A 27851-nucleotide genomic window follows, 5' to 3' on the forward strand; every position below is an offset into this window, starting at 1 on the left:
GCTTTGCGTAAGGGAACTTCAAGTCACTCCCTTGAGGTCTCCAGCAGGTGGATAGTGGAGTGGGAATTTGAACCCCTGGATCTGACTCCAGAGCTGAAGGCTTGAGCTGTTTCATGCCCTCTTGTATTTAGGGTGGGCATTAGCTGCTTTTTTTTTTTTTTTTTCACCTACAAGCCTGTAATATATTTTACAGTGATTATATATATAATATATATATATATATTATATGTATATAATATATATTATATATATAAATATATATATATTTCTGTTTTTCTTGAGGTACTTCTTAAGTTTTAAGGTAGTGTGACTTACAAAATAAAGTTCAACTTATAATAATTTGAATTTTCATTTCCCATATCCATAGGATTTTACAGGTGACTGTTTTTTTTAGACCCTTTAAATTGTTTAAAATAAGCATATAACTTTGGTGTGCTTGTGTTCTTTTCTCTCACAAAGCTTATATATATATATATATATATATATATATATATATATATATATATATATTTCCCCCACAAAACATATATATATATTTTACCAAAGAACTCTGAAGTTCTTTTTATGCATAGTTTTCTTATAGAGCATAGCAGTTTAGGAGGTGGTTTGCATCTGTAAAAAGCATGGCCTATATATGTTTCTGTATTTTAGGAAATGTACATCAAAGATGGGAAATACCGTGGATAAAAGAAGGCTACATATTTAGGTGTAGGTGCTTTGAGACATATCATTGTACTCTGACAACTGTTCTTTTAGAATCGGATTTCAATTATTTTTTAGACTAAAATTTTTGGTGCATCGTGTGATTAGAGTCAGAGGGTGAGAACAGTTAACCAGATTCTACCTGGTTGAGCTATGTCTTCCCTTCACCTCTAGGTGGCAGTGACAGCATCTATAAGCATGGTCACATTCTTAACTAAGATTTGAGTTTGAACCCTGGGAACACTGAAGGCCACGGAAGCTCCCTAGTTCTGGCCTCTGGTTCCTTGAAAATTGAGGAGGGAGAAAACTAAAATATTTCTCAGTTTTTAGTTAAAGGGCTGAACCAGGTATCTGGGCACAAACTGCTAATCTAATCAGATTTTCATCGGAAAGAAGTTTTCTGTAGTGTTTTTAGACACATGTGCTCTCATATTTTGAAGTATAGGGATAAAAGCTGAGTCTCCATATTATCTAGAGCAAAAAGAAGGTGAAATAAGGCCTCTTACTTCTGCTCAGATGTATAAGATGCTGAGGATTTTCCATTTTGTAATATGAGATGTCTGAGCTTTCCCTCCTTAGTATCATGAGCTTCTTCACCCTTCTCCCTCCACTCATCCTCACCCAGCTTGTCTCCTGTACCCTTCTCGGGAACCGATTATGTCCTGCCATGAACTGGACTTCTTTTTTTTGCGGTACGCGGGCCCCTCACCGCTGTGGCCTCTCCTGCCGCGGAGCACAGGCTCCAGACGCGCAGGCCCAGTGGCCATGGCTCACGGGCCCAGCTGCTCCGCGGCATGTGGGATCCTCCCGGACCGGGGCACGAACCCGTGTTCCCTGCATCGGCAGGCGGACTCTCAACCACTGCGCCACCAGGGAAGCCCTGAACTGGACTTCTTGAATAGGGAAAAGACCTCAAGTTTATGCTTACTGTGTGTCTCAAGGATATCATAGCAATATGTTCTGCAAATTATTCCAAAGGTATTTCACCCACAGTATTAATAGCCCTTGCTATTGGTAAAATTCGGCATTGTTTTAAAGCCTCACTGGCTCAGATGCAAAATGAGAACAATACTAATATTTATTATAGGACTTACTGCAGATGTGCTAGTGCTTTGGCTATTGGCTGTGTGTTGGAAGTCAGAACCCACTGAACTGAGTAACTCTTCTCTTGCCTCCAGCAGGAACTGAGTATATATATTTATATATTTTAAAAATGGATGCTCTTTCTTAGAATAATTTGGAAAACAAATTTGTAAAAATTTGGATTAAACTGAACCAAAAGAAAAAATTTTCAGGGTTTTGGCTATTTTATCTAAAAGTACAGGCGAATATAAAAGCTTCACAGTAGTACATTATGACAGGCTATTAGCCAGTCCTGCAAGGGGTGCATTGCTCTGCACAATAACTTCCATGTGCCTAAGTCCCTGTGTCTTAACCACTGTGTATCTTGGCACTCATCTCCTGCTTCTTAATCCTCAGAAGCCATTCGACTGTCTCATTACTTTCAACAATAGTCTACAGCATCTCCAGATCTGCAGCCTCTAGTAATCTTGGGTCACGTTTGTTTTAAATAGACATTACTGAAGGTAATCAGTTTGGGATGAGATCACTAGACCATTTTACTTTGAGGCTCAAAAAGGAAAACCATAATCTTTCCTAAAGAGACAGAACTGGTGGCAGTGTAATTGGTTTCCTTCTTCAGAAAAGAAGGGTCTTATCCCATATCACTTCTGTTTGGGGCCTCAGAATTCATGTTTAATGACAGAAAGATTAAGTTGATTTCATAAGACGGTTCTGTGAAGTAAGAATTTTGTGTAAATTCTTTACCTTCTTAAATTTACTAAAGAAAATGACCCTAAATAGTTTCTTTCTAGATTAATCATTTCAGTTGTCCTTGCTTTATTAACATAGGAAGTAGAAAGACTCTCATTATTTTCTTATACGTGGGCACAATATTGAGGCGTTTTAAAAAATTGTCTTAGTGGTGTTTGAGTCCAGTGTTTTGCCCCTTCCTACTTTTTGAGTTTCATGTGTATGTTACTGTTTTACACCAGCAGGGGGCGCTCAAGTTTCCAGAGAGGGGTGCTTTTCTCTACCAAAATGGTGTAGGGTTTTTTTCCTGACAGAGGTGGAATCCAAAAAGACTTTGTTCTGGATTTTACAGTTTTAGGTGGATCCAGTATGTGGTCTAAATGATTTGACGAGGCCCTTTTTTGAGACAAAGCTAATAGCCAAATTTTCACTGAAACAGGAAAAATTTAAAGTTGAAAAAAATTAAAACAAAATTGAGTTGAAAATCGAATGTGCTATCATATTAGAGACCCAAAGATAGGTAACACTGTCAGCTGCAGGGAAATGAAAGTGCTCGTCCGGAGAACTGGGAGAGCTCCATCCACACGGTGGGTTGGGAAGATGGGTCACTGAGAAGGCCCGGGTCAGGGATCGCCTCTCTTCTACTCAGCCATATTATTCAGTGGAAATTCAGAAGATATCCCAAAGCATTTGTAATGCCTCTGCCTTCCTCCCCACCCCCAGTTACTTCTTCAGTAGCCTTCCTTGCTAATTAACACTGGCTCCGCAGGGATATTTACCTTTTCTCTGCTGGATTCCTGTGGTTTTGAAAGAATTCAGGTACTTGCCGGTTGCCAAGGAATTCAGATTACCTCACAGGCCGCACACTGTCCAGAATCTGCCATAGCAGCAAGAGGGGGAAGAGACACCAACAAGGGGAAGAAAACCCTCTCCAGTGCTCATTGTCACCCTCCCTGGCAGGCCCTTAACTGTTTGTGAAGTTTGAGTCATTTCTGGCTCTGAAGACCAGGGGATCAGGATGGTAATCCCCTCCCAGACGGCTCCGCAGGGCGCTGCCTAGTCACTGCAGCACTTTGGCAGTCTCCCGGCCGCAGCTGGTTGACAGCAGATCAGAGAGCTCTTGGGCCTCTTGTTCTCTTCCATAAGATTTTTCTGGGTCAGGCCAGGATGAAACCCAGTGGCTCCTGGCAAGGCTGCCTGAGGTGCTGTCTCTTCATCCTCCAGGCCTTTCTGGTGCTGAATGGTTACACCTGCTGAAAGATAACACAATGTGCCAGGGTCTCCTGAGAGTTGGCCTCCCTTACTTTGTACATTTGTAGTGAATGTTTGTTAGAACATGTAGCTATCAAAGCAGGGTTGGGGGGTTCGGTTTAACTGTCCTACATCTAGACTCTCTATAACTCTGACTATGGTGTCGTATTCGTAGAAGAACAAAGTAGTTTTTGAACGGGGGAAGAGAGTTCCAAAGACCCCACTAACTCTGCTTTCCTTCTTGTTTGAGTTCCATGTTGGTAAAGTTCCTGAACAAGCAACTCAGCTGTAGTTTCGGTTAGTGCTTATCAGGTACCTACTATATGTCTAACATTGAAACCCTTCCTTCACATACACATTCAAGAGTTTGAGACGATTATCATCATTGTATTGATTCTCACTGAGAAACATTAGAAAGCAAAAAGGAAATGTAGTTTTTGATTTAAGAATTTGTCAGAATAAAGGTAATCTATATATATTTTAATGTGGCAAAAAAAGAGAGAAAAGGGCATATAGTTCTCTGTTCATCATAGGTGGTGAAATAGAGCTCAGGGTTTCAGATTTACAAAGAAAGTAGGAACCCCCCCATTCCTTTTTTCTTTTTTTTTTTTTGTTTAAAGGTCAAGGCTATGAAATTCTGTCATGAGAACTTTTCCTAAATCTTGATTTCATTAAGAGGGAGGTTCAAGACTTAATTCATCATGTAAATTTCAGTATGTGTTAGGAGCAGTGTTTGCAAACTTGGTTGTGGGCTACCTAGTAGAGAATTATCTCTTTTAAGGTGTTTCTAATAAAGAAATTGTGTTGAAGCTTTCAGACCTAAATAGGGTGAAATTTGATATGTGAAGATCTAAATCACAAGTCACAAACTTAAATGCTTACAAGGACATTCACTGAAAAGTTTGGCCCAGTGGAGACTGGAGAACCAGAGATCACATGTCCCACCTGAAGGGTATTTACTATTCATTGGCAGCAAATCATTGATATGTGGTAGTGCTGTGGTCTGAATGCTACCTCCCAATTTCATATGTGGAAATACTAACCCCTGAGGTGATGGCATTAGGAGATGGGGACTTTGGGAGGTGATTAGGTCATGAGGGTGGAGCCCTCATGAATATGATTAGTGCCCTTTAATATAAGAGTCCCTGCAGGGATTCTTCACCCCTTCCACCCTGTGAGGACACAGCAGGAAGGTGCTGTCTGTCTGCTTGCATCTTGACCTTGGACTTCCAGCCAACAGAAATAAATTTCTGTGATTTGTAAGCTACACACTTTATGCAGTTTATAGTATTTTGTTATGGCAGCCTGAATGGACCAAGACAAGTGGTATTGCCAGATCTTCTGGTTTTTTAAGGGAGGCTGAAAAATCTAGATTTTTATTGAGAAACTTTTGTTTGTAAACTTTTAATTTTGAAACCATTTCAAAGTTATGGGAAAGCTGTAAAACTAGTATGAAGAACTGCCTTTTAACTTTCCTCTAGAGACCACAGTCAAATTTGGCCATCTGTCCTGATAATGTTCTTTATAACAGAAAGCTCCAAATCCAGGATCACATGTTATATTTAGTTGTCAAGTCTCTTCAGTCTCCTTTGATCTGGAACATTTACTCTGTCTTTTCTTGACTTTCATGACTTTAGCATTTTTTAAGATTTAGGCCAGTCATTTTGTAGAATGGCCCTCAATTTGTGTTTGTCTGATATTTTTTCATAATTAGACTGAGGTTATGTATTTTTGGCCAGAATGTCACAGAAGTGATGCCATGTTCTCATTGCATTAGATCCGATGGTACATGATAACTATTTAGTGGTGTTTGAGCACTTAAGACAATGTCTGGCAGATTTCTCCACTGTAAATTTACTTTGTTTTCCCCTCTGTAATTAATAAATATCTTATGAAGAGATACTTTGAGACCATGTAAAATCTCATTCTTCATCTCACTTTCACCCAACAATTTTAATATTCATTGATGTTTCTTGCCTGAATGAATTATTACTGTGATGGTTGTGGAATAATGATTTTCTAATTCCATCATTCCTTTTACTTTTATTATTTGGCATTTTACTCCCAGGAAGAGTTTTCTCTCCATCCTGTTCATTTATTTATATACACCAATGTGGACTTAAGGATTCCTGTGTTATTTAATGGGTTGTAATCCTTTACTATCGTGATTCATTTTGATGCTCAAATTGTCCCAGATTTGGCCAACGGGAGCCCGTTTAAGCTGACTTTTGTGTCCTTCTGACATGTCCCCTCATTCTTTGAGCACAAGATATTTCAGGCTCATCTTCTTTCTCTGTCCCAGCCTGGAATCAACTATTTTCTCCAAGGAGCAGTGGTTGCTTTTAATGGAGGATAGTATTTAGACATACAGATCCAGGTGCTAGATATGCTCATTGCTCTGGGGTGTCTCTGCTATCAGATCCTTGCAATGGACATACCTAGGAAATACGTGTATAGATATACGTACATGTACACATACATACACATTTACATCTATATTTATTTCTGTATCTCTATATTGAAAATCAGGAGTTCATACAAATACCTCCAATTCTAGCTCAAAACTACAGTATTCATTCTAGCTTTTTCCCTTTCCATATTTTTTATCTTTTTTCCAACAGTGAGAAATCTGACTTCTATTATCTTCACCATATTTATTTACTCAGTTCCCTTGTATGTAGCCAGTCTCCCAACCTCCCTGTCACTACCCCATTCAGATGCCCTCCTTGTGTGGACTTTGACCCTTGTGGGGCACCACCCTGCTTAGATAACCTCCTTGTACTGCCTCTGGGCTGCCTTCCCGTCCTATCCGCCATCTTCCTCACATGGGCCCTGGCTGCCTCTGGGTTTCAGGAAGGAAGGTCTGAATTTTAAATGCTGGCCAAGTTATTCAAGTTTAAAAACAAAAAACAACCTTTGTAGGTTAATCGGAACTTGATTAGTAGGCCAGATCTAAGACTAATGGGACCTCTGATCTAGAAAATAAGAAGAAAATGTTGGAAAATGGTGATCAGAGCTGAATGTGGTTTGTTTAATCCAGATTTTAGTGAGAACCATAAGCTCTTCCTGGGTTAGGAAGAAAGATGAGCATATACACCTGCCTTTCCTCTACATGGTCTTCTGCATTCCTTGTTCAGCTGACTGAAATAAAGAGTGTAGCACTTTTGCCCTTTTGGGTAACTTTTTCACTGAGCTTAGTTTTGTTTCTGTTTTCTCTAACTCTTACTTCTTCTTGTACTTACAAGAACTCTAACATTAATGATCTTGTCCTTCCTGAGTTTCAGACTATAAATGTCCCAGCTAAAAGGAAGACTAGGAAGAAGAAAATTTATTTTTTTTAGAGATGCAGTCCTATTGACAAAAGGAGGATAAGAATGACAGATGTGTTGGGTACCAGTTTACAGTTAACTGCCAGGCCTTTGCCAGTCTTTTCATGTTGACCAAATTAGATCAGGTACTTGTATTTAAAAGAGAAGAAAAACCTCTTTCTCTGAAGCAGAACCTTTTCCCTCCCTCTAAATCATTATTTTGGGGGAGAGATGGCAGGTGGTATGTCACTGTGAGGTAATGTCTGGTTGAGGCAGGCAGCCTCTGTGAGGCCTGCCTGGGCCCCCTTCGCATTTCACAAGAATTCAGAGAATGACTATTTCCCGCTTGATTGGAGGATCTCTGACGAAGGAAGATTGGGATGTATAGGTAAGGTTTACCCACCACGGAGTGACATGGGTGAAGTTAAGTGATAACTGCCGGAAGTTTCTGGAAAATCTGAGGTCCTTCTCATGCATAGACGTAATGCTCATCAGACTCTTGCCCCTTAGCCATACATGCCTGGTCAACATTTTCTCTTTGTCCACATCCTTCTTCCTGGCCTCATGCTTGTTTATTTTAGTTTTGGGTGTTCTTTTTTGGTTTGTTTTTTTTATTTTTCCTTTTTCCACTCTTCTTTCTTTGGCTCTTGTAGATTTCTAGTACAGGGAATTAGGGAGCAGAGATAGTGGGTGAGTGAGAAGAAATAGAGGAGAAGAAAAATTTTAGATGCTGCCCTTCAATGTGGTAAAAATTCACGTTGACTTCATAGTCTGAGTAAGCACATGTAAATAATTTGTAAATCATGTGAAAATAAACTTGTGGCCTTCCAGGACTTTTTTTCACACACTTGGTTGTGCCTCTGGGGAAAACCACTTCAGTGAAGGGTGGTATGGTTAGAGTGGTATGTAAACAAGGGGTGATATTTACCATAACCGTTCGACTCGAGTGTACTTTTGTTGATGCTGAGCATCACTGGAAAGTTTTCTCTTTCCTCGGCTACTTCCTTCAGAGGCACATATATTTTATACTTTGGTCTTCTTTTGACAACAGTCCAGGATATCAAATGGCTGCTCTGTTTTCAGTGGGCTCCGTGTTTAATCCCTCTTTTTGCCATCAGTCCAAATTCAGGAATTAATCCACTCTACGCTCGTATTTATGCTGTTCTGCAGACTTATTAGGCTTTGTATGCTGTTAATGCTGCCATTATTGTTCTCTTAATTTTATAGATCAGTTCTGTTTTTTCCTATGGATGTGAGTTCTAAGTCTTTATATTATTATGCTGTCCTTTTTTTCTTTTTGCATACTATTTTCCATAGAATGCTTTAGTACCAGGCACTGTGTAGACACTCAGGTGTTTCTTGACAGGCTAATGTCCCATCATCCACAGCATCCTATACACAGTTTCCTTGACTGTGAATAACTTTGTTTTCATTTTTCATCTTTCCTATCCGTCTAAGGTTCTGTATCAAAAAAGCAGCATCTCATGGTTAAGAACATGGGTTTTGGAGTCAGTGTGATTTGGGGCAAGTTACTTAATCTTCCAGGTCATATTTTAATGTTCATATCTGTTTTAAAAATTAGACGTAATGGTACCTCCTTCAGAGAATTGCTTTAATGATTGAATTAAATGTGATATTGTACATGAAACACTTAGTGTGGGGGTTGGCACTTAATAAGCACTCAGTATTTGAGGAGGATGCCACCTCCCTGTATTAATATCTCATTGATCCTGTATTTTATCGAAGCCCTGTTCCTGACATTTAACCTGTGTCTTTTCTATCAGGTTTGCCACCGTACGATATGACCAAGGAACCAAGAATATTCGGAACCAGTTCATGCACCTGACCAATTACAGTGTGAATAAGAAGAGTGGAGACTATGTCAGGTACTGGCTGCGCCTGAGCCAGGAGCCAGGGAAGTCGGTCTCCGAGGCAGACATTGGAGAAGTGCAAAGTTAACTTGTTGCACTGGAGGAAAACTTTACGCTCATATCCATGTAACTTAGAGCTATTGGAGTCATTTCATGTAGTTCTGAGGCTTACCTGCTACAGCTTCTCTATCGCTTGCCCACCTACAATGTCCCCTTTCTCCACCAAAATATGCCTTCCTTCCCAAGTTTTGTCTGCCTCATTGTCAAGTTCCCTCACTTGACTTAGAGGTAGGAATTTTATAGGCATATGGAACTTTTTCAAAGTCAAGAAATTAGGTCATTTCAGCACTTGGCAAAATGTATCAAAAGCTTCAAAAATGCTTGTGCCCTTTGACCCAGTAATTCTATTTCTAGGAGCTTAACCTTAAGAAATAAAGGACTTATACACAAGATTAGAAACAAGAATGTGCGTCACTGTACATTGTCAGGTGGAAAAAGCAAGTTGCCACACAGTACATGCAATTTAATTTCTTTTTTGAATATGTAAGATAACTAAAGCTGTTCTTTCCCCCCCGAGGGGGTGTGGGAGAGAGAAGAAAACTAGAAAACTTAAAATGTTAACAGTCCTTAACTATAATGGATGGGATTTTGGGTGGGGGATGTCTGTCTTCTTCTCTGTACTTTTATGTTATTTCCTAAGTTTTTCTAAAAGAAACACTTTTATGATCGGGGGAAAAAACGTTAGGAATAAATTAAATAAAAAAAGAAATGAGGCCATCTCAGAAAAAGATTCAGTGGAACGGAGTACCAGCCCAGCTGTGTGGAAATATTCTTTCTGCTGTGTTTTCTTTCATCCTGATAATTTTGCCAGAAACTGGAAAAATAAAAAAGAAACCCAAACAGTTACTTTCTACTCAGACTAAAAATAGGTGCCTAGAAGGTCCAAGGAAAAAAAGAAAGGAATCTGGAAGTGATGGCATAGTTGCCGAAGCTCTATAGATTTCATTGAGTGTCCTGTGACCGGTGTTAGGAATTGGTTGAAGATGCAATATCTTGCACTTTGGAAGATGAGCAAAGATGCAGCTGGTGGGTTGCGGGGTGGTGATAGGGAATAAGGGGGCAGCTGTAAAATACAGGTTTCAGATTGCAAGACCCTTCCAACAGTCTGGGAATGTGCCCTGTTTGCCACTTGGTTGCTGTAGTGGTGGTGTACTTCATTACTTCTGTTGTTGCTCTAGTGCATTCTCCCTTGGGTGATACCTCAAAAGGTATCCAAAAAAGCCGTGTCTATCACTAGATAGAAGGGAGCTTGCTTCAGATGCCAGCATAGTTCTGTCCAGGGTTAACTCATTAAAATGCTGCGCTAGATTAGCTTACTAGCCCATCTAGACTCAGTTCTGGTCTGAAAATGGCATTAGAGGCCGGTTTGTGGGCTCATGTGACATTTACCTCAAAGACAAGGTTAGTATCCCCAAGCATTTCAATGTGTTAATATTTTGTAACCATTCTTAAATTTGTTTACATTCTTTCACAAATTTCTTCTACTGGTTCATGATGCATAATTGTTTGGTTAAGGAGGAATTTGCCTTCCTTTCCCCTACCCACCTCATTAAGGCAAGTTGTATGCATTTTCATTTCAATGGAAGAAACTGGTACATAGGCGTATATGACAAAAAGGACCAAGAAAAAGTGGGTGAGTGGAAGTCAGCAAAGGGAATATTTTTCTAAAGACCGATAAGGAAAGAAGGCTATTTGTAAAAAATCTTGTTTCTAGAGCCGGGCCTAGTTGCATATGTGACATTGATCCATGAATTTGTTTTAGTTGTGATGATCCGGAAGTGGAGGATTATGGGAACAAATGGAGCATGAGTGCTATGCTTAGGTATCTGAAACAGGAAGGCAAAGATACAACTGGTAAGTACCAGGGCTTTTTCCTTTTTGACTTCTCTTCTTCGTATAACTGTACTATTATCTCTAACCAGGAGTCATTCTCTCGAATTCTAATAGTGTTGCTGAGATGTCTGATGGGATCATTGTTCTTGGTGTTAATTTTTCCTGCCCTTTACAAGATGGAGAACAACAGGCTTACTTACCATGGCTCCCCGAATCCCTTCTCTTGTTTCTAGTTTGGAAGACAACTTTTTCCTTTAGTTTTTAGGGAATTTGTCCTTCTTGAATGTTGAACTGCTCACTAAAATACGGTCAGCTTTTTACGTAACAAATTGTCTATCTCCATATTGGCCCTGAGTTCACATTTTCCTAAGGCAATCTCTTACATTCCTGTTGATGAATTGGAGAATGGACAGTGTCAAGTTTGAGTACAAAGGCTTGGAATCAAAATGGACACTGTCGCTGAGCCTTGAGCAGAATGGGAAGCAGTATGCCGAAAGGCCTATCTCAGTCCACAAAGGGAAGGGTGAGAGGAGGAGAGTGAGAAGCGGGGAAGGCTCCTTTTCCAGTCTGTGTCTATCTCTTGTCATAGGAGACCACTTGAGTACATCCCCCAGCACCTCCATTCTTGCCTGTGTCCCTCTGTTCACAGACATGCCTTCTCCTGGAGCACCCATTTGCAAGACTGCCACATGGAGACTTCTTTGAATGAGCACATGTGCTGTTATAATTATATTGTGTTCTGGAATCCAGTCCTAATTCATGCATTATAGTGTATTTTTTTCTTTTGTAGCATTGATGGCCCATGTAGAAGACCTGATCATTAAGACTATAATCTCTGCTGAACTAGCTATTGCCACAGCCTGTAAAACTTTTGTTCCTCATCGCAGCAGTTGTTTTGGTAAGGAGACTCAAGAAGCTTAACATATTTTGTGAAAAGGGGCTTGGGAAATTGGGATGGCATACTGGGGTAGAGAGGCTTAGTGATTCTACAAGAGTAAAAGGTATGTGGTGGACTTTTATTTCTTTCTATAAACTCACGTAGCGTATGAAGAGGCCGGTGGTGAACTTAGTTGGAGGTCCCCTGAGGACTAACTAGCTTTCGCTGTGGGAAGCAGGGATTGTAACTAAAGTGTGGGTCTCGTTGTCAGAGCGCAATCAGAAAAAGTCTGCAACGGACTGTACAGGAATCCAGCTCTAACAAATATATTCCAGAGCTCTTTGGCAGCCAGACTGGGAACTGTTCCAAGAAGCTCTGGCTGGTACCAGTATGTGCTTTCTCCCATTTTCCAATGGCTCCTCCTTTTTGTTTTAGTCTTCTTTCTGGTGGGTTCCCCACCCCCACCCCTTCTTTCTTCCCTTCCTCTTCCTCCTCCCCTTCTCTTCTCTCCCACCCCTAATTCCCTATTTGCACAGAGAAGGAGTAAGAAGCAGATCACAACTACTGGACCAGGAAGCCTGTTGCTCGCTGACCGGCTAGTTGTGACTGTAGCACCGAGGGTGCCTGCCCCCGTTTGCTGTCTGTGTGGATGTGAGTCCTTAGTGATTGCTGGTATGCATGTCTGTGCAGTCACACAGGCTTTCAGCAGGTGGCAGGCTGTGTTAGTAAAACACAGTAGGGTCATTGATGGGGGGATAATTAAAGGAATACAGTAGGAGACAGCATAACAGAGAAGTAAAGAACATGGGCTGTAGAGCCTGACAGACTTAGTTTGAGACCCATTTATACCCCTCATTAGTTTTCTGATTTTCAGCAAGTTACTCTAATCCTGTTTCCTCAACTATAAAATGGCAGTAATGATGGTTCCTGCCTTCTAAGTGTACCTTGAAGGGCAAATGAGATGACGTACGCAAAGCACTATTTGTACTCCATAAAAAGTTTTTTTTAAATTATTTTTATAATTAGACATTATAATTCTTGATCTCTTTAATCGATTATCATAACAGCTTGTACTTGAGGGGCACTAAACAAAGGGAAGTGTTGAGACTCTGAATAGAAGATGGTAGATAAACCAGGACCTAAAATTATACAGGCAAAGAAGAGGTTATGATATGTGTATATCTTCTTAAAATGCAAATATGTTCATGTCTTCTAAAACCCTTAAATGGCTCCCTAGGCTTAACTTGTAATAGATACTTGATAGGACTTCAGAGCTTCCAAGGATCTGACCCCAGCTGACTTTTCTAGAATTCCATTTCCCCTCCTACACCTTAGAATCCAGTGGTGCCACTGAGGACTCCATGCCTTTGTGCCTCTCTGTAGGTCCTGCAGTCCGGCTAGACTCTGCCCCTGTCTGCCCTACACACTCCTCTTTATATTCTGAGACTCAGCTTGACGTCTCCTCCAGGAACGCTTGCCTAACAAAGTGCCCTGTAGCGTCTCCTCTCTCCTGCTGTTCTGTACTTGTTCCATTATGTCCTCTTCTGTAGGGCGCGGCCGGATAGCCATTACGCATGCACTAAGTATGCCGCTAGGGCGTATGCACCTAATATGCTAATCAGGTTTTGAAGCAGTGGCCTATCCAAAGTCCGGCTTGCGAAATGCGATAACCATACGGACGAATCAGGGACTTACACGAGTCCTTAAGCCCTTATATAAGCAGACAGGCTCGAGCGTACGGGGTCTTCCTTCCATCCGCCCGAAACCAAGCTGTACTCCAATAAAGTGTGATGCGAGAAGAATCCAGCGTGTGGTGATTCGTCATTCTGCTGGTCAGAAGCAGCTCGCCGCACTCTTCCTACCGGTAGTCACTGAGCTTATCGTCTTGAATTCTTAGAAGTCATTGGTGTCTCCCCTTCCACTCTCACCCTGTTTCTGCCGAACCAAACCTTTTATCATCTCTTTTCCTAACCCTTTGCCTTTGCACCTGCTTTATCCTGTGCCTGAAATATCTTTCCCATGTTACTTTACCTAAAAGATAACTGACATCTTTTCAAGATAAAGTCAAGTATCACTTTTTCGGTGACATTTTCCCTAAGTCTTCCCATCAGAGTTAGCCACCTCGACCCCAGCACTCTGTTCAGTCTCCAGCGACGCCTGCATGTCCTTTAGTTCCTGTTTACGTGTCTGTCTCCCCCACTGGACTGGAAGCTCCTTGAAGACAGCAACAGCGTCTCTCTTGTTTTTGCGCCTTCTGTGCATAGCAGCGTTTTTTGCTATTGAAGGATGTCCGGGAAATGTTTGTTGAATGAATGATTGGTCTTGATTTAATTGCCTTTTGGTGGCCTGACAGCAGGCTTCCCAATGGATCTGGTGTGGTAAGGGCCAGGGGCTCTTAGAATTATTGCAGACTTTTTGAGGAGGGGGTGTGGGAAATCTGACTCCAACTGCAAAAACCTTATTAGATTAAAAAAAAATTAAACATTTCTTTTCTACATCTACTTGGCTCTTCTGTGAGAGTAAATTTCTAGTAGCTCTTAATGTAAAAATCTCTGTTCTGGAAATCATCACAAGCTCTTCTGAATGTTTCCTTTTCTATTTTATTTCATTACCAGATTGCCTTTTGGAGGCTTAAGAATTTCTTGACCTTAATGGCATTAGAAGTTCTGATGTGAGAGAAGCAGTGACTTTCTCTGACTCAGTGAAATGTCGCCTAAGACTATTTCATCAGCCATGGGTCTCCAGCCCCCTCCCTGCTTGTGTTCAGTTTTAATAAACTGAGTGCATCTGGAGTTTTTTAAACTGTTGACTATCTTCTTGGCTTTTGTGGTTCTAATTCCACTTCCTGTCAGCCCTGGGATTTTGTGTGCTTCATTAACTTCCCCCCATCAGAAATGATTTTGTATACGTGTGTCTATTTGTGTGAATCTCTTTGCCTCCCACTGGTTCCCAACCTCCCCTGGGGTTTAAGTTACAAGGAATAATCTGGGTTTTTTCTTTTGTTTTTCATTTGTTTTAGAGTAAACAGGAATTGAGAGCTTCCCAGAAGAATTTGGCTTGAACAGAGCATTGGTGTTTTAGAGGAAGCTAATAGTCTGGTGATGGGGTTCACTATATTCTTTTGGTTGTTGTTTCTGCCTTTCCACATTATATGGATCTTTGCCAGAAGCATTCCATTCGTATCTAAGTGTTTCTGGCCTGTGATTTCTTTCCCACCCTCCCACCTGTAGTGTCCAGCTTTTGTTTCCAGGTACGGTCAATAGTCCCATTCCTTTGTTTATTTATGTAGTTAACTTTTCTCAGTGCCTGCTGTGTTCAGGGTGTAGATTATGAGTTTGTTCCTCTCAAACCAAATTTTACATGGGATGATATATACAGATACCTGCATTGTATTAATAGCATTTAAATGTAGGCTTAGGAACCCTCACAAACTACCAGAAACTTAGCCATTTGATGCTTTTTAATAGATTTGTACATCCGGAAAGGACCTCAGAGAATAATTAATCCATATAAAGAAATTGAGGCCCTGAGAAATTAAGACCCTTGCCTCAGGTTCTAGAGCTAGTGAGTGGGAGAACTCAGATGAAAGAGACTCAGCTTGGAGAAAGGGGGTCAGAAGATGGGTTTTGGCAATCAAGTCATCTTGGTCATAAGACTCTTGATCAGTAGAACTTTCGATGCCTCTCCCAATAAAACAGACTTTTGACAGTCTAATTTTTACTGCCTTCAGAATTCTGAAAATGTGGTACCATGTGAAATATATGCTTAAACAGCAACCCTATAAATAGGGTTGCTTAGGAAATTGGCGCTGTGAGATTACTGGCTATGAGAGCTTTTTTTTTTTTGAACAGTTGGAGAAAAACAGCCCCAAACAGGATGTTAGCTATCCTTTAAAGATGCTGCTGCTGACAGTGGTTTCATCTATGTGTGTGAGGATGGCTGAAGTGACAGGCTATGACCATGGTCCTCTCTAGCCTGAGAGCATATGAACCAGCTGTCCTGCCACTTGTAGACTTGATCAGACTGGCCTTGTTTAGGTAAGACTAGTGACATCTTTGTTCAGGACAAACCGTGCTCAGTATACCGTGTTATGTTGGATGGTTGCTGGTTTGGCCTTTTATTGGTATTGTCTAAGACCATTTCACAGGGTAAGCTGACATCCTTAAAGTGGGAGTGTCCGTAAATATTTGTTGGAGGAATGGAAGTAGGCAGCATACATTTTATAATGGAAACTACTTGACTAACAAGAAAAATAATGAAAGTCATCAAACAGTTCACTTTTTGAGATAATTTTCTTTTCTGGCTTATCTCCTGCTCCTGTTTAGATGGGAAGTTTACTGTAGAAGGGACTTAGAAGAAAGTACCTACTGTTCGTCAGGCACACTTCATTGGTTATTTCCTTTAGTCCTCTTAAGAATTTTGTTGGTGTTTAGTACTCATGTTTTATAGACAAGGAAAAAAGATTCAGAGAGGTTAAATCATTTGTCCCAGGTCATGCTGTTAATAAATGGCAAAGCCAAGTGTGAGAGCCAGGTCTCTCTGGCTCATTTTCCACCCACATAAAGACAAGTTCTGATGTGTCCAGCCATTTTTGGCGTGCTCCATATCCTGGATTCTCCTTCTGCTCTCCTGTAACTAGATCTCAGGAAAAATGATGTCATCCTTTTTAGCAGATCAGGCCTAAAAAAGGGTACTCTTTCTGCTCTAATCAGCAGTACCTAGTTCTAGATATTCCTCTCAAATCTACCTTTGCATATGGTAGCCAGATACCATATTGATTTATTGGACTAGTTAACAAATTGGCTCTGGGCTTTTTCTTTTATTTAGTTCATTTTCCTGTGGGATTTTGGTCTGTTTTTTTTTCCAAATTTTCCTTCTGGACCCCAGATAAAGACTTCCTCCTTAGGTTTTCAACTCCAATCCACAACCAAGGTGAAAAGAACTTCCTTTATACAATAGCATTTGACTGATAGCAAGATCTGGCTAATGTCAGCACTTTCCAATTTCAGGGATTACAGCTTCAGCTGGGACTTTATTTCTGGGGCGGGTTAGTGGGTTGATTCCAAAACTAGTGGTGTGACATGTTTAGTAATCTCTTAGGACTTGGATGCATTGTTATTCCCCTATCAAATCTTTTTTTCCTCCCTTTCTAGACCATCTTTTATTAAGTTTTTCCTTAATATGTCTTAATATATAAAAATCTTAATGAGAATTTCTCTTATTTTCTTGACGATTGGTGGCTTTATTATGAGTATTATTATGAGTCTTGCAGTTAAGGTCATTTTTGGGAAGTAGCCGCAAATTATTTTGTCTTTCTCAAAAATTGTAGTGTTTTACATTAAAAATTTTTTTAATTAAAAAAATTTTTTTCTTCTCTTTTTTTTTTTTCTATCGGTATTTTCTTGATTGCTTCCTATGTGCTGTGTATAGTGCAGACTGTTTGCTATAGAGCAGTGCACGAGACATGGCCCCTGTCCTCAGGTAGTGGGGAGAACCAGACATGAAATGACCCAGGACAACACAAGTAGCAGAGCACAAGTAGCAGAGTGACTCAGGTGCTCTTGGAATACACCAGGAGTTACCAGCTATGCCTAGAGGAGCCAGGGAAAGCCATTCCTAACAGAGGGAATATGACATGCAAAATACAGTGTCATGACAGAATGTGGCATGTTCTGAAATGGCAAGTTCAGTGTGACTAGATGTAGCCTGAGTTGGATGAGGTGGCGAGTGATAAGGTTATGGCAGTAGTTTGGGGACCGATTGTAAAGGACTGGCACGGTTAAATTCATCCTGCAGACAATAAACAGCCATCAGAGCTGTTTGAGCAGTGGAACAACAGGATTATTATTTTTCCTTTAACTTTTATCATGACTTGACCCAAAGCTTGGTGTGACAGAATTATAACACAGGGAATACTGTACAACATTATTAGAAGTGACTAATTTAAAATCCTCCAGGAACCAACCTGACATCAGCGTCTGTTACTGGGCCAATTCACTGCCTGTCTCTCTATCTGACAGGTATGTGTCTTAGAAAGGTAATTCTGGGCTTCTCTGGTGGCGCAGTGGTTGAGAGTTCGCCTGCCGATGCAGGGGACACGAGTTCATGCCCCGGTCCAGGAGGATCCCACATGCCGCGGAGCGGCTGGGCCCGTGAGCCATGGCCGCTGAGCCTGCGCCTCCGGAGCCTGTGCTCCGCAACGGGAGAGGCCACAGCAGTGAGAGGCCCACATACCACCCCCCCTCCAAAAAAAAAGAAAGAAAGATAATTCTGATGGCCCCATGGAGAATGGACTGCAGTGGGGAGAGACTAGTGCTAGGGAAATGATTTGGTGGTAGGAGGTACCCAGTGATAATATACACTTAGTCATGTGACCCAGCACTCCCACTCATAGGTATTGACCCAAGAAAAATGAAACCATACGTTCACACAAATACCTTTACACGAATGTTTATAGCAGTATTATTCATAATCGCCTAACACTGGAAGCAGCCCAAATGTCTATCAGCTGTTGAACAGATAAGCAAATTGTCGTCCATAAAATGGAATACTACTGAGCAGTAAAAGGAATGAATTACACTACTGATATGTGTGACGACATAGATAAATCTCAAACGCACAATGCTAAGTGAAAGAAGCCACTCTCAGAAGGCTACATACTGTGTGATTCCATTGATTTGACTTTCTGGAAAGGGCAAAAGTCAAATCAGTGGTTGCTGGTGGATGGGGAGTGAGGACTGACTGCAGAGTGACAAAGGGAATACTTGTGATAGAATTGTTCTGCATATTGACTGTGGTGGCAGTTAAATAACTATACATTTGTCAAAACTCATCAAACTTTATAATTTAGAAGGGTAAACTTTATGTAAATTATACCTCAGTAAACCTATCTTTAAACAAAAAATAATGGTAGATGGATGAACCTCAAAAACATGCTAAATGAGAGAAGCCAGACTCAAAAGAGTGTATGCTTCCATTTATATGAAACTCTAGAATAGGCAAAAATGATCTACGGGATAAGAAATAAGAATAATAGTTGTCTGGGGGTGTGGCGGCAGGGAGCAGGGTATTTGCCAGGAAGGGGCACGAGGGATCTTTCTGGGGTGATGGAAATGTTCTGTGTGTGTTGATATGAGTGTGGGTTACATGGATGTATCAAGACTCACCAAATAGTACACTTAAGGTCTGTCCATTTCATTAAATATATAAATTTTACCTCAAGAGGGAATATAGAAGAAAGGCTGGATTAAAGAGAAACAAAGAGAGAAAGAGATCTGGTAACGTGATGGATTGGGGAGGTGGTAAAGAGAGTGTTTCTAGCTTTGGAGATGAGCGCTTGGGGTTTTCGAAGATGAAGAATAATGGGAAGCCAGACAGGTTTTGGGAGAAGATAACGAGCTGTGTTTTGTTGAGTGTTAAGTACCTGTGGGATATCCTAGTGAAGATGTCTGCAAGGCATTTGGAATTATGGATTTGGTGTCCAGGAGACACTTGACTAAAGATACACATTTGAATGTCATCCTCATAATGTTAATTGCAGCCATGAGAATACATGAGATCACCCGAGAAGAGAAGTAGAACTGAGAAGGAAAGAGACCCGAGGATGCTACCCTGAGCAAGCCTACCAGTGACTAGCTGGGCAGAAGAGAAGGAATGAAAGGAGGAGAGAAAGGAGGAGGACAGTCAGAAGAGAGCAGTGTCCTGGAACCAAGGGAGAGGGAAGTTCCAATAAGTAAGGATTGTCAACAGTTTCAGATACTTGGACTTAAAGCAGCAAGGTGGTCTTTGGGGATCACAGTGAGAATAGTCAATTATTAAAGAGTGGCAGCAGAAGCAAATTGTTATGGGCCAGGGAGTCAGTAGGCGTTAAGAAAGTTAGATTGCTTTTTCAAGAGGCTGCTTGAGGGCTTCCCTGGTGGCGCAGTGGTTAAGAATCCGCCTACCAGTGCAGGGGACATAGGTTCGAGCCCTGGTCCGGGAGGATCCCACGTGCCGCGGAGCAACTAAGTCCGTGCGCCACAGCAACTGAGCCTGTGCTCTAGAGCCCGCGAGCCACAACTACTGAAGTCTGTGCACCTAGAGCCCATGCTCCACAACGGGAGAGGCCACCACAATGAGAAGCCCGCGCACCACAGCGAAGAGTAGTCCCTGCTCAACGCAACTAGAGAAAGCTCGCGCGCAGCAACGAAGACCCAACGCAGCCAAAAATAAAATAAATTAAAAAAAAAAACAAAAAACGCTGCTTGAAAGAAATAGGGGGGTAAGGGCGCTAATGTAAAATATGAGGTGGAGTCAGGCTTCTTAACCATTCACTAGTCACATTTTCAAGTTTGTTTTGATTTGGCTGGGGGCTGAAGGAAATATATCTCACCAAGGAAAATTTTCTTGAGGAAACATCGTTGAATAAGGTGGTAGCAACAGTCCTTTAAAAACACTTGCTTTTCTGTCACGATGAAGACAATGCAGAGGAACAAAGAAAGTAGCTCTCAGAACTGGAAAAGACTAGCTTGCCTACACCTTTTAACGACAGGAACACTGGTGTATCTCATCCTGGATACTGAATTTTTGAAATTGTAGACACTAATGCTAAAACAAACAACATTAAAAGGTGAGGAAATTTAATATTCTCAGTACAACCTATTGATACTCTTTACCGTTTAAAATCTTTAATGTCCTCAGAAAAGACCAATCGTAAGTTAAAAGGGTCATTATAAGGACTCTAGTAGCCTGCCAAGGACCCAAATGCTTTTGATTAAGCTGAGTTGATTGTTGTAAGAGATAAACCTGATACAAATGCTCTCTTTTTCACCCCAGTCCTCTCCCCCAGTTCCCGCCTCTCAGGTGAGCTGGGCTTTGTGCTGTGTTGCAGTGCTATCACATACCCCACCCTCAAGTGATGGTAGATCCAAGCCTGGCGCATGTACAGATGTTAGTTAGATTCAAAGCTGATTTTGAGATCGTTTAGCCCTGGTGGGATTTATTCACCTGAGTGAAAATTAAGTTGCACTGTAAAGGGTGTTTTCTCTCTTTGGGTTGTTTTTTTGTTTTTGTGTTTTCCTTTCCCCTTACTTTCCACATTATTGATTCTCAGCCTTTCAGCTTAAGATTCTTGGAATCTGCCTCTTAACTGGGGAGACAGTAAAGTAAATGTGTTGGTTGCTTATTGTGAGGTGCTTAAATAATGGGTCTTATTGATTGTTTTTCTGATTTCAATTTGTGTTCATTTGTGGCTGATTCTGCAAATCTGATCAATATGTGCACCAGTCATTATTCTCACCCCATTCCTTACGCTATTATTATTATTATTAATATTACCACTTTATGAAATAATTGAATCCTGTGCTTTAGCTTTTAAAAACTGAAGAGAGGGCTTCCCTGGTGGCACAGTGGTTGCGAGTCCGCCTGCCGATGCAGGGGACGCGGGTTCGTGCCCCGGTCCGGGAAGATCCCACATGCCACGGAGTGGCTGAGCCCGTGAGCCATGGCCGCTGAGCCTGCGCGTCCGGAGCCTGTGCTCCGCAATGGGAGAGGCCACAGCAGTGAGAGGCCCACGTACCACAAAAAAAAAAAAAAAAAACTGAAGAGAATGTTATTTTTCTTGAATCAGACTCATTATACTTTCTCTGCTTGTGTAATTCTAACATGGATTTGTAGTTTTTGTAATTAGGTTTTTCCTTTTAAATGCCTTTACTGGTGCTGTATCATAGAAAGGGGGGAATATACCATGGGATGACTGAAGATCAGGTTACGAGAATGTACCAGCTATAAAAGCTATGAATGTGCTACCAAAAATAAGATAGGTAAAGGAGCTTTCTTTTCTTTACACCTTTAAAGTATAGATAGTATATGATTTTTGTGTGGTTACATGAAGGTGAATCCTATCTCAGACTCTCATAGTTTGTGATTATTTTTGCAAAGTAAATGGAATCCTAAATAAGTACTATGGAAACCAACTCCTTGATGCAAACTTTACCTGAGAGAGAATTTGAATATGAATGTCTACCTGAATCTATATTGCCTAAATAGGAATTCTGGATATAAGTTAGCTGAGCATATGGAGATTGACAAATGGTGATTAATAAAGAGAATAGGGGAAGCCAGAGGGAGCTAATAAAGTATCAGAGAGAGAGATGATTCTCCCACGCTCCACAGTGAATAAAAGTTGGTGTGGTAAGGAGGATCCAGGTCTCTAGATTCCCATTACACCAGACTTCATGTTCTAGAAGAGAATCTTTGCCACCAGCTTTTTAGAAGCCTACATTTGTTCTATGTTTTTGAGAGGATTGAGAAATGGGAAAATCCTTCTTGAAGTAAAGAAATGTGTTTCAAAGTGCATTTCTGGAAAATACCTGGTTGTGTTCCATGGCTGTGAGCTGTGTGGCTTATGACCTCTGGTCAAACTGTAAGGAAGCTAGTCTTTTCTCTTGGGAAGAAGGTGTGTGTAAACAGTTTATCTGAGGGACACAGAGTGGGATGTTTGGGAATGAGTGGGGCTTCTGAAAGTCTGATGTATTTGATGTATGTATACTAAGGAGGGCTGTGGAGAGGGCCTCATTTTTTTTTTCTTCTTTAATATTTATTTATTTGGCTGTTGTGGGATCTTTATTGCGGCCTGCAGGATCTTTCGTTGTGATACGCGGGCTTCTCTCTAGTTGTGGCACGTGGGCTCCAGAGCATGCAGGCTCAGCAGTTGCAGCACGCGGGCTTAGTTGCCCTGCAGCATGTGGGATCTTAGTTCCCCAACCAGGGATCGAACCTGTGTCCTCTGCTTTGGAAGGCGGATTCCTAACCACTGGACCATCAGGGAAGTCTCCAAGAGGGCCTCATTAATGATAACAATGAGGGACTTCACTGGTGGCTCAGTGGTTAAGAATCCACCTGCCAATGCAGGGGACACGGGTTTGATCCCTGGTCCGGGAAGATCCCACATGCCATGGAGCAACTAAGCCCGTGCGCCACAACTACCAAGCCTGCGCTTTAGAGCCTGCTAGCTACAACTACTGAGCCCGCGCTCCACAACTACTGAAGCCCACACTCTCTAGAGCCCGCACGCTGCAGCTAATGAGCCCATGCGCTGCACCTACTGAAGCCCACGTGCTCTAGGACCCGCGTGCTGCAACTACAGAGCCCACCTACTGCAATTACTGAAACCCGCGTGCCTAGAGCCCGTGCTGTGCAGCAAGAGAAGCCACTGCAGTGAGAAGCCCATGCACCGCAAGGAAGAGTAGACCCTGCTCACTGCAACTAGAGAAAGCCCGCTCACAGCAACAAAGACCCAATGCAGCCAAAAAATATATAATAATAATGAGAGTAAAGTTTGCCAGCTGAGGTTCCAAAGTTAGCCTCTCATCCCTGCATTCTGGGAGAAGAGCCTGCTAATGGTTCTGGCTTTGGTCTTTGTAACAGGTGGGGACTTAGGGGACAAGAATCAGTAAAGAATCCAGAAGCCATGGAAATTTGATCTCTGGCTCCCTCCTTTATAGCTTGTCACAGTCTTGCTTGGCTGCCATTGGCTCTCTCCTTTCTCTTCTGTCTTTCTGTGTTGGGCCAGTGTATTTTATTTTCTAGCTTCAAAGAGGAATTGAAAGCATAGAGGGGAAAGAATAAATATGTTTTATGCTTGGATGTCTTCTTGACCTAGGTTGCAAAAGTAGGGTCTTGGTTTAAGAAAGTGTGATGGGAAGATCCTAGAGAGGTGTCTTCTGTAGATTTTCCTGTTTTCAGAGTGTGGTAGGGGAGAACAATCTAGAACAAGCCCAAAGCAGCATTGATATTGGATGCACTTGTTGCATTCCTTTTCCTAACATTTTTTTTTTTTTACCCTTCTAGACAGCAGCAGAATCATGCTGGTTAACTTTTAGAGTCAGGTCACTTTCTGTGTAGAGCTCAGGAATGTCAATAGAGTGGATGATAGAAACTGGAGTTTTATAGCATTATTTTCTTATTATCCCTAGAACTTGATTTCTCTTGGACTTGAAAGTTCTCTACTTCTATTGCCTCTTGATACTTAGCAAATTTCTAGGCCTTTGATGGGAGTTGGTTGGATTGAACCTTCCAGATCTTTGTTTGGTTGTGACATGGAAAATGATCTTGTGTATTGTGTTATGTTGTACTTCTAGAACTCTATGGCTTTGACGTGCTCATAGATTCTACTCTGAAGCCATGGTTGTTGGAAGTGAATCTCTCTCCCTCTTTGGCCTGGTAAGTAGTCTATTCCATCAACTAGAAAAGTACAAACCTTCAATAAGCAGCTCTAAAACACTTTTTTTTTTTTTTTTGGTCATTTCTCTTGGTGCTAGGAGATTTTTTTTCCCCTTGGTTATTAGATTGAGATGACTAGAATTTCTAAATTTGGGGGATGTGTGATATATTGTCAGAGTCCATATTGCAACCATGAACCCCTATCTTACTAGTCAATTTGCAATCTCTGTTTACTGTCTTATTGGGCTTCTAAGGGATGCTTCTTTCATTTTTATCCCCAGTGTGCTTCCTCTCGCGCTCTCTTTTTTTAAGCTTTGTAGGTGTTCTGCTAAGGGTAAAGAAATACATGAGATATTGAATTTCCTTCACCACCAAAAGTTTATACATACTCTAATCCACATATACCATAAAGGTATAGAGCTGGGCCTAGGGTAGTGTAGATAATATCTGGTCCTTTTATCCTGTCCACGTCCTGGTGTTATCCATCCAAGATTAAAGCCTAAAGACTTCAAACAATCTTTAAAAAAAATTTTTTAACCTATCTATTGTTTAGAAGAAGGAAAGAAAGTTATTTTTCAATACCAGAGAAGATTCTGCTTCTATCTGTGGCTACAGCCAGAGTTTCTGTTAGCGCTGTGCTTCTCTAAACAGCTAGAAAACCCAAGAGATTTATGACAGAGACCACCCAGCTGCTGCATTTTTAACAATGAGAAATTTTGGGAAAATGCCAAGTAATCAAATAGAGACAGACTGACTACTTTGTAGGGTGGGAGTTTGGCTTAACCCCAGTAGTAAGGTGTAGAGCTGGATAATACAGATGCTTCAGATGTTGTGCTACACTTTGGTTAAGTCAACGTTTTGCAGATTTCCCAGCAATGTACATTATACAATGTTAGAGAGCCCCAGGATAAGGCATTGGGTCAGCAGCCAGAGGAATCTGGTTTCTGGAGGAACACCTCAACTCCAAAGCCAGCATGGCATCACTGCCATAGGGATGCCCCCTGCTTTCGGACCATGTTGTTTCTGTTTCCATGTGGGTTCCTGCTGCATCATGTGGTGATATTTTGGTATAACTTGTATTTTTTTTTTTTTTTTTGGCCTTCATTTGCAAGCCTGCAAGCTTAAGAAGATGGATTTAGAATGGAAAATGAAGCCTTAAAAAAAGTACAGAGATAGCCCAAGTTTCTTCTCTTGCATGTGAATGTGATTTGACTATCACAGCAGTAAAAAAAAAAAAAATTGAACGATGGGCACACTCATAAAAGAGCATATTAAAAATCTGAACCTCTCAAATCCACAGTGATAGTGAAGCAGTGTTATGACCTGTGCAAAGTTTGCATTGCACAATACCTTCTGGAATAAAAAGATTGCATGTCAGGGGATAAGCGCCTTAGATCTGGGCCTGCCTTGCAGAGGATGAGTTTGATGCCAGGCTTTTATTTCTAGAATTTTTGCCCAGATGTTTTTTTTCCCCCATGGATTTGATGTGCTTTATGTGTATCTCCTCATTGACATTTGGTAGCTTTGCTGTATTAAGGCCTGTTAGGGGCAGCTACTCTGTTAACCTACAAAATTATTGATTGCTCTTTTCTTTCTTTGTTCTGTTAGTGATGCACCTCTGGACCTAAAGATTAAAGCCAGTATGATTTCAGATATGTTCACTGTTGTAGGTGAGTAGTAGTGTTTTCTGAAAACTCATATAAAAGTTAAGCAGTGCATCCATTTTGTCAGGTTCTGTAGGTGTTGCCAACTGGCAGTTTCTCAGCCATGCTAAATGTTTTGTACTAAAAAATTATATTTTCAGGGAAGTGTTTATACATTTCTATTCCCCCTGGCTCCATCCTGCCCTGAGGCTGAACCACAACTAGGGCTGAGACCTAATTCCTGGGGCACAGGAATTAGGAGCTGAGGAAGAGAATTAAGCAAAGATCTGGAGAAAATGTATTTTTCTCTGAGCTGAGATAGTGAAACCCACTGAAGAGGCTTTGTTACGAAGGAGACTGGCTGTGTTTCTGCTAGGCAGTCTCTACTGGTGTCAGCGCTCTTCTGTAGTGGTTATAACTGAAGCAGCCAAGGAAGAAATCCCTTTCTGAGTAGATAAGCCAGAACTTTGAGATGGAGATGGGCAGCCAGGTGGGTATGTTTTGGGTTTGGAGTTGTTGTTTTAAGTACTCTAAAAAGACATGATAAAATACACTTGAAATGAACTAACACTTGGTGTACCAGCAAATGCTGTAAAACTTTGCTACCGTGTTCTCCTTAGATGAGAATTTGCTTCCTTTTAGGAAATAAGTGAAATTGGCCGAAGCTTAATTTCTTAAGCAATGGGTAATCTACAAAGCCCATTTTGGAAGTTGCCAATAGACCACCTTTAGCAGTTCCAGAAGTGGATCCTATAACAGGACAACACCCCTCACTTGCTTCTGGATTCTCCCGGTAAAAACAACATTATCTTCCAGTCACCATCCAGGAAGCCACTTTGAAATAACTTGTCTTTATTAACCACTGTGTGTTTTTAAATGGTGGTTTGCACTTTTACTCTGAAGTTCATCAGAAGTCTACATCTCTTCTTCCATCAGTATCACATTTCAGCTCCCCAGCTCCCCAAGGAAGGCTGGTTTATCTGCATATATTCCTTACTTGTTTGCTGCAGTTGTGGTGGTTCGAAGTTCAAGTGGAGTATGTGCATGGGAGAGTCATGCCTAAACCTCCCAAGGATGGATCTCTGTAACATTTATGACAGTGAAACTGAGTTTGTCCATCTAAAGGAAAGGTGCAGCTAAGTCTGCTAATTTCTTAGAAAATGGCAGGCTTTAATATTTCCCATTCCCCATTCAGGGTTTGTATGTCAAGATCCTGCCCAGCGGGCATCAACCCGGCCAATTTATCCCACCTTTGAGTCTTCCAGGCGAAACCCTTTCCAGAAACCTCAGGTAAGCAAATTCAGCAACAGGAAACCCCAAGGAAGCTTATTGCAAAGTGGCAGCTGTTGTCAAGGAGTGAGCAGAAGCGCTATGATTATAAGGTCACTTACAGCCGGAGAATTGGGGGACCATTCTAGACAGGAGGCAGTTATATTCAGCCACAGCGAATAGCTTATGCTTTTAATGCTTTCAAACCAACTTACTCTCTGCTTTTTTCTTTCTTTTCTTTTGGCTTCTTTTTTCATTGTCTTTTCCTTTTTTCTTTTTCTCTCTTTTTAAAAATCACTTTCTGTTTTCTCAAATTGATATGCTCATAAACGAGGCACAGAGAGGGAATCTACAAATTCCTCATCATTACTCTGCTGTATTTTTTTTAAATTAATTTATTTATTTTTCGCTGCTTGGGTCTTTGTTGCTGCGTGTGGGTTTTCTCTAGTTGCAGTGAGTGGGGGCTACTCTTCGTGGTGGTGTGCAGGCTTCTCATTGTGGTGGCTTCTCTTGTTGCATAGTATGGGCTCTAGGCACGTAGGCTTCAGTAGTTGTGGCTCGCGGACTTCAGTAGTCACGGCTCGTGGGCTCTAGAGTGTAGGCTCAGTAGCTGTGGCTCACGGGCTTAGTTGCTCTGCGGCATGTGGGATCTTCCCGGGCCAGGGCTCGAACCTGTGTCCCCTGCCTTGGCAGGCGGATTCTTAACCACTGCGCCACCAGGGAAGCCCTGCTGCATTCTTTTTGATCTTCAGACTAGCTTCGCAGAGAAGATGCTCAATTGAAATAGTATCTTCTCTATATGTGAGTCTCTTCACAGGGACCCTCAATGATCATGAGGTGTAGATTGAAGTTAAATGAGATAAATGCCTGCAGAAAGCTGTGCATGGGTGTCTGAAACATCATCTGACCCAGTGTGGCTCCAGTCTGCGTACTCTGCATTTTTGTTCCAGTTAAACCAATCAGCTCATCATTCTGCCTACCTATTCCATCATCTGATCAGTCCCCGCCCATCTAGACCTGGCTA

The 27851-nt window shown here is 41.4% G+C and overlaps 1 protein-coding gene across 6 annotated transcripts in view; it reads left to right on the top strand.

The window, feature by feature from the left end:
* Positions 1 to 27851, top strand: part of TTLL5 (tubulin tyrosine ligase like 5) — a 317335-nt gene that overhangs the window by 48804 nt on the left and 240680 nt on the right. For all 6 annotated transcript variants that reach the window (XM_032622071.1, XM_032622067.1, XM_032622068.1 and 3 more), the window contains exons 10-15: positions 8858 to 8959; positions 10767 to 10858; positions 11628 to 11735; positions 23834 to 23915; positions 25524 to 25585; positions 26754 to 26848. In XM_032622071.1, coding sequence (XP_032477962.1) covers positions 8858 to 8959; positions 10767 to 10858; positions 11628 to 11735; positions 23834 to 23915; positions 25524 to 25585; positions 26754 to 26848 — 541 coding nt within the window. The remainder of the gene's footprint in view (positions 1 to 8857; positions 8960 to 10766; positions 10859 to 11627; positions 11736 to 23833; positions 23916 to 25523; positions 25586 to 26753; positions 26849 to 27851) is intronic.

Source organism: Phocoena sinus, chromosome 2 (genome assembly GCF_008692025.1).
Source record: "Phocoena sinus isolate mPhoSin1 chromosome 2, mPhoSin1.pri, whole genome shotgun sequence".
NCBI lineage: Eukaryota > Metazoa > Chordata > Mammalia > Artiodactyla > Phocoenidae > Phocoena > Phocoena sinus.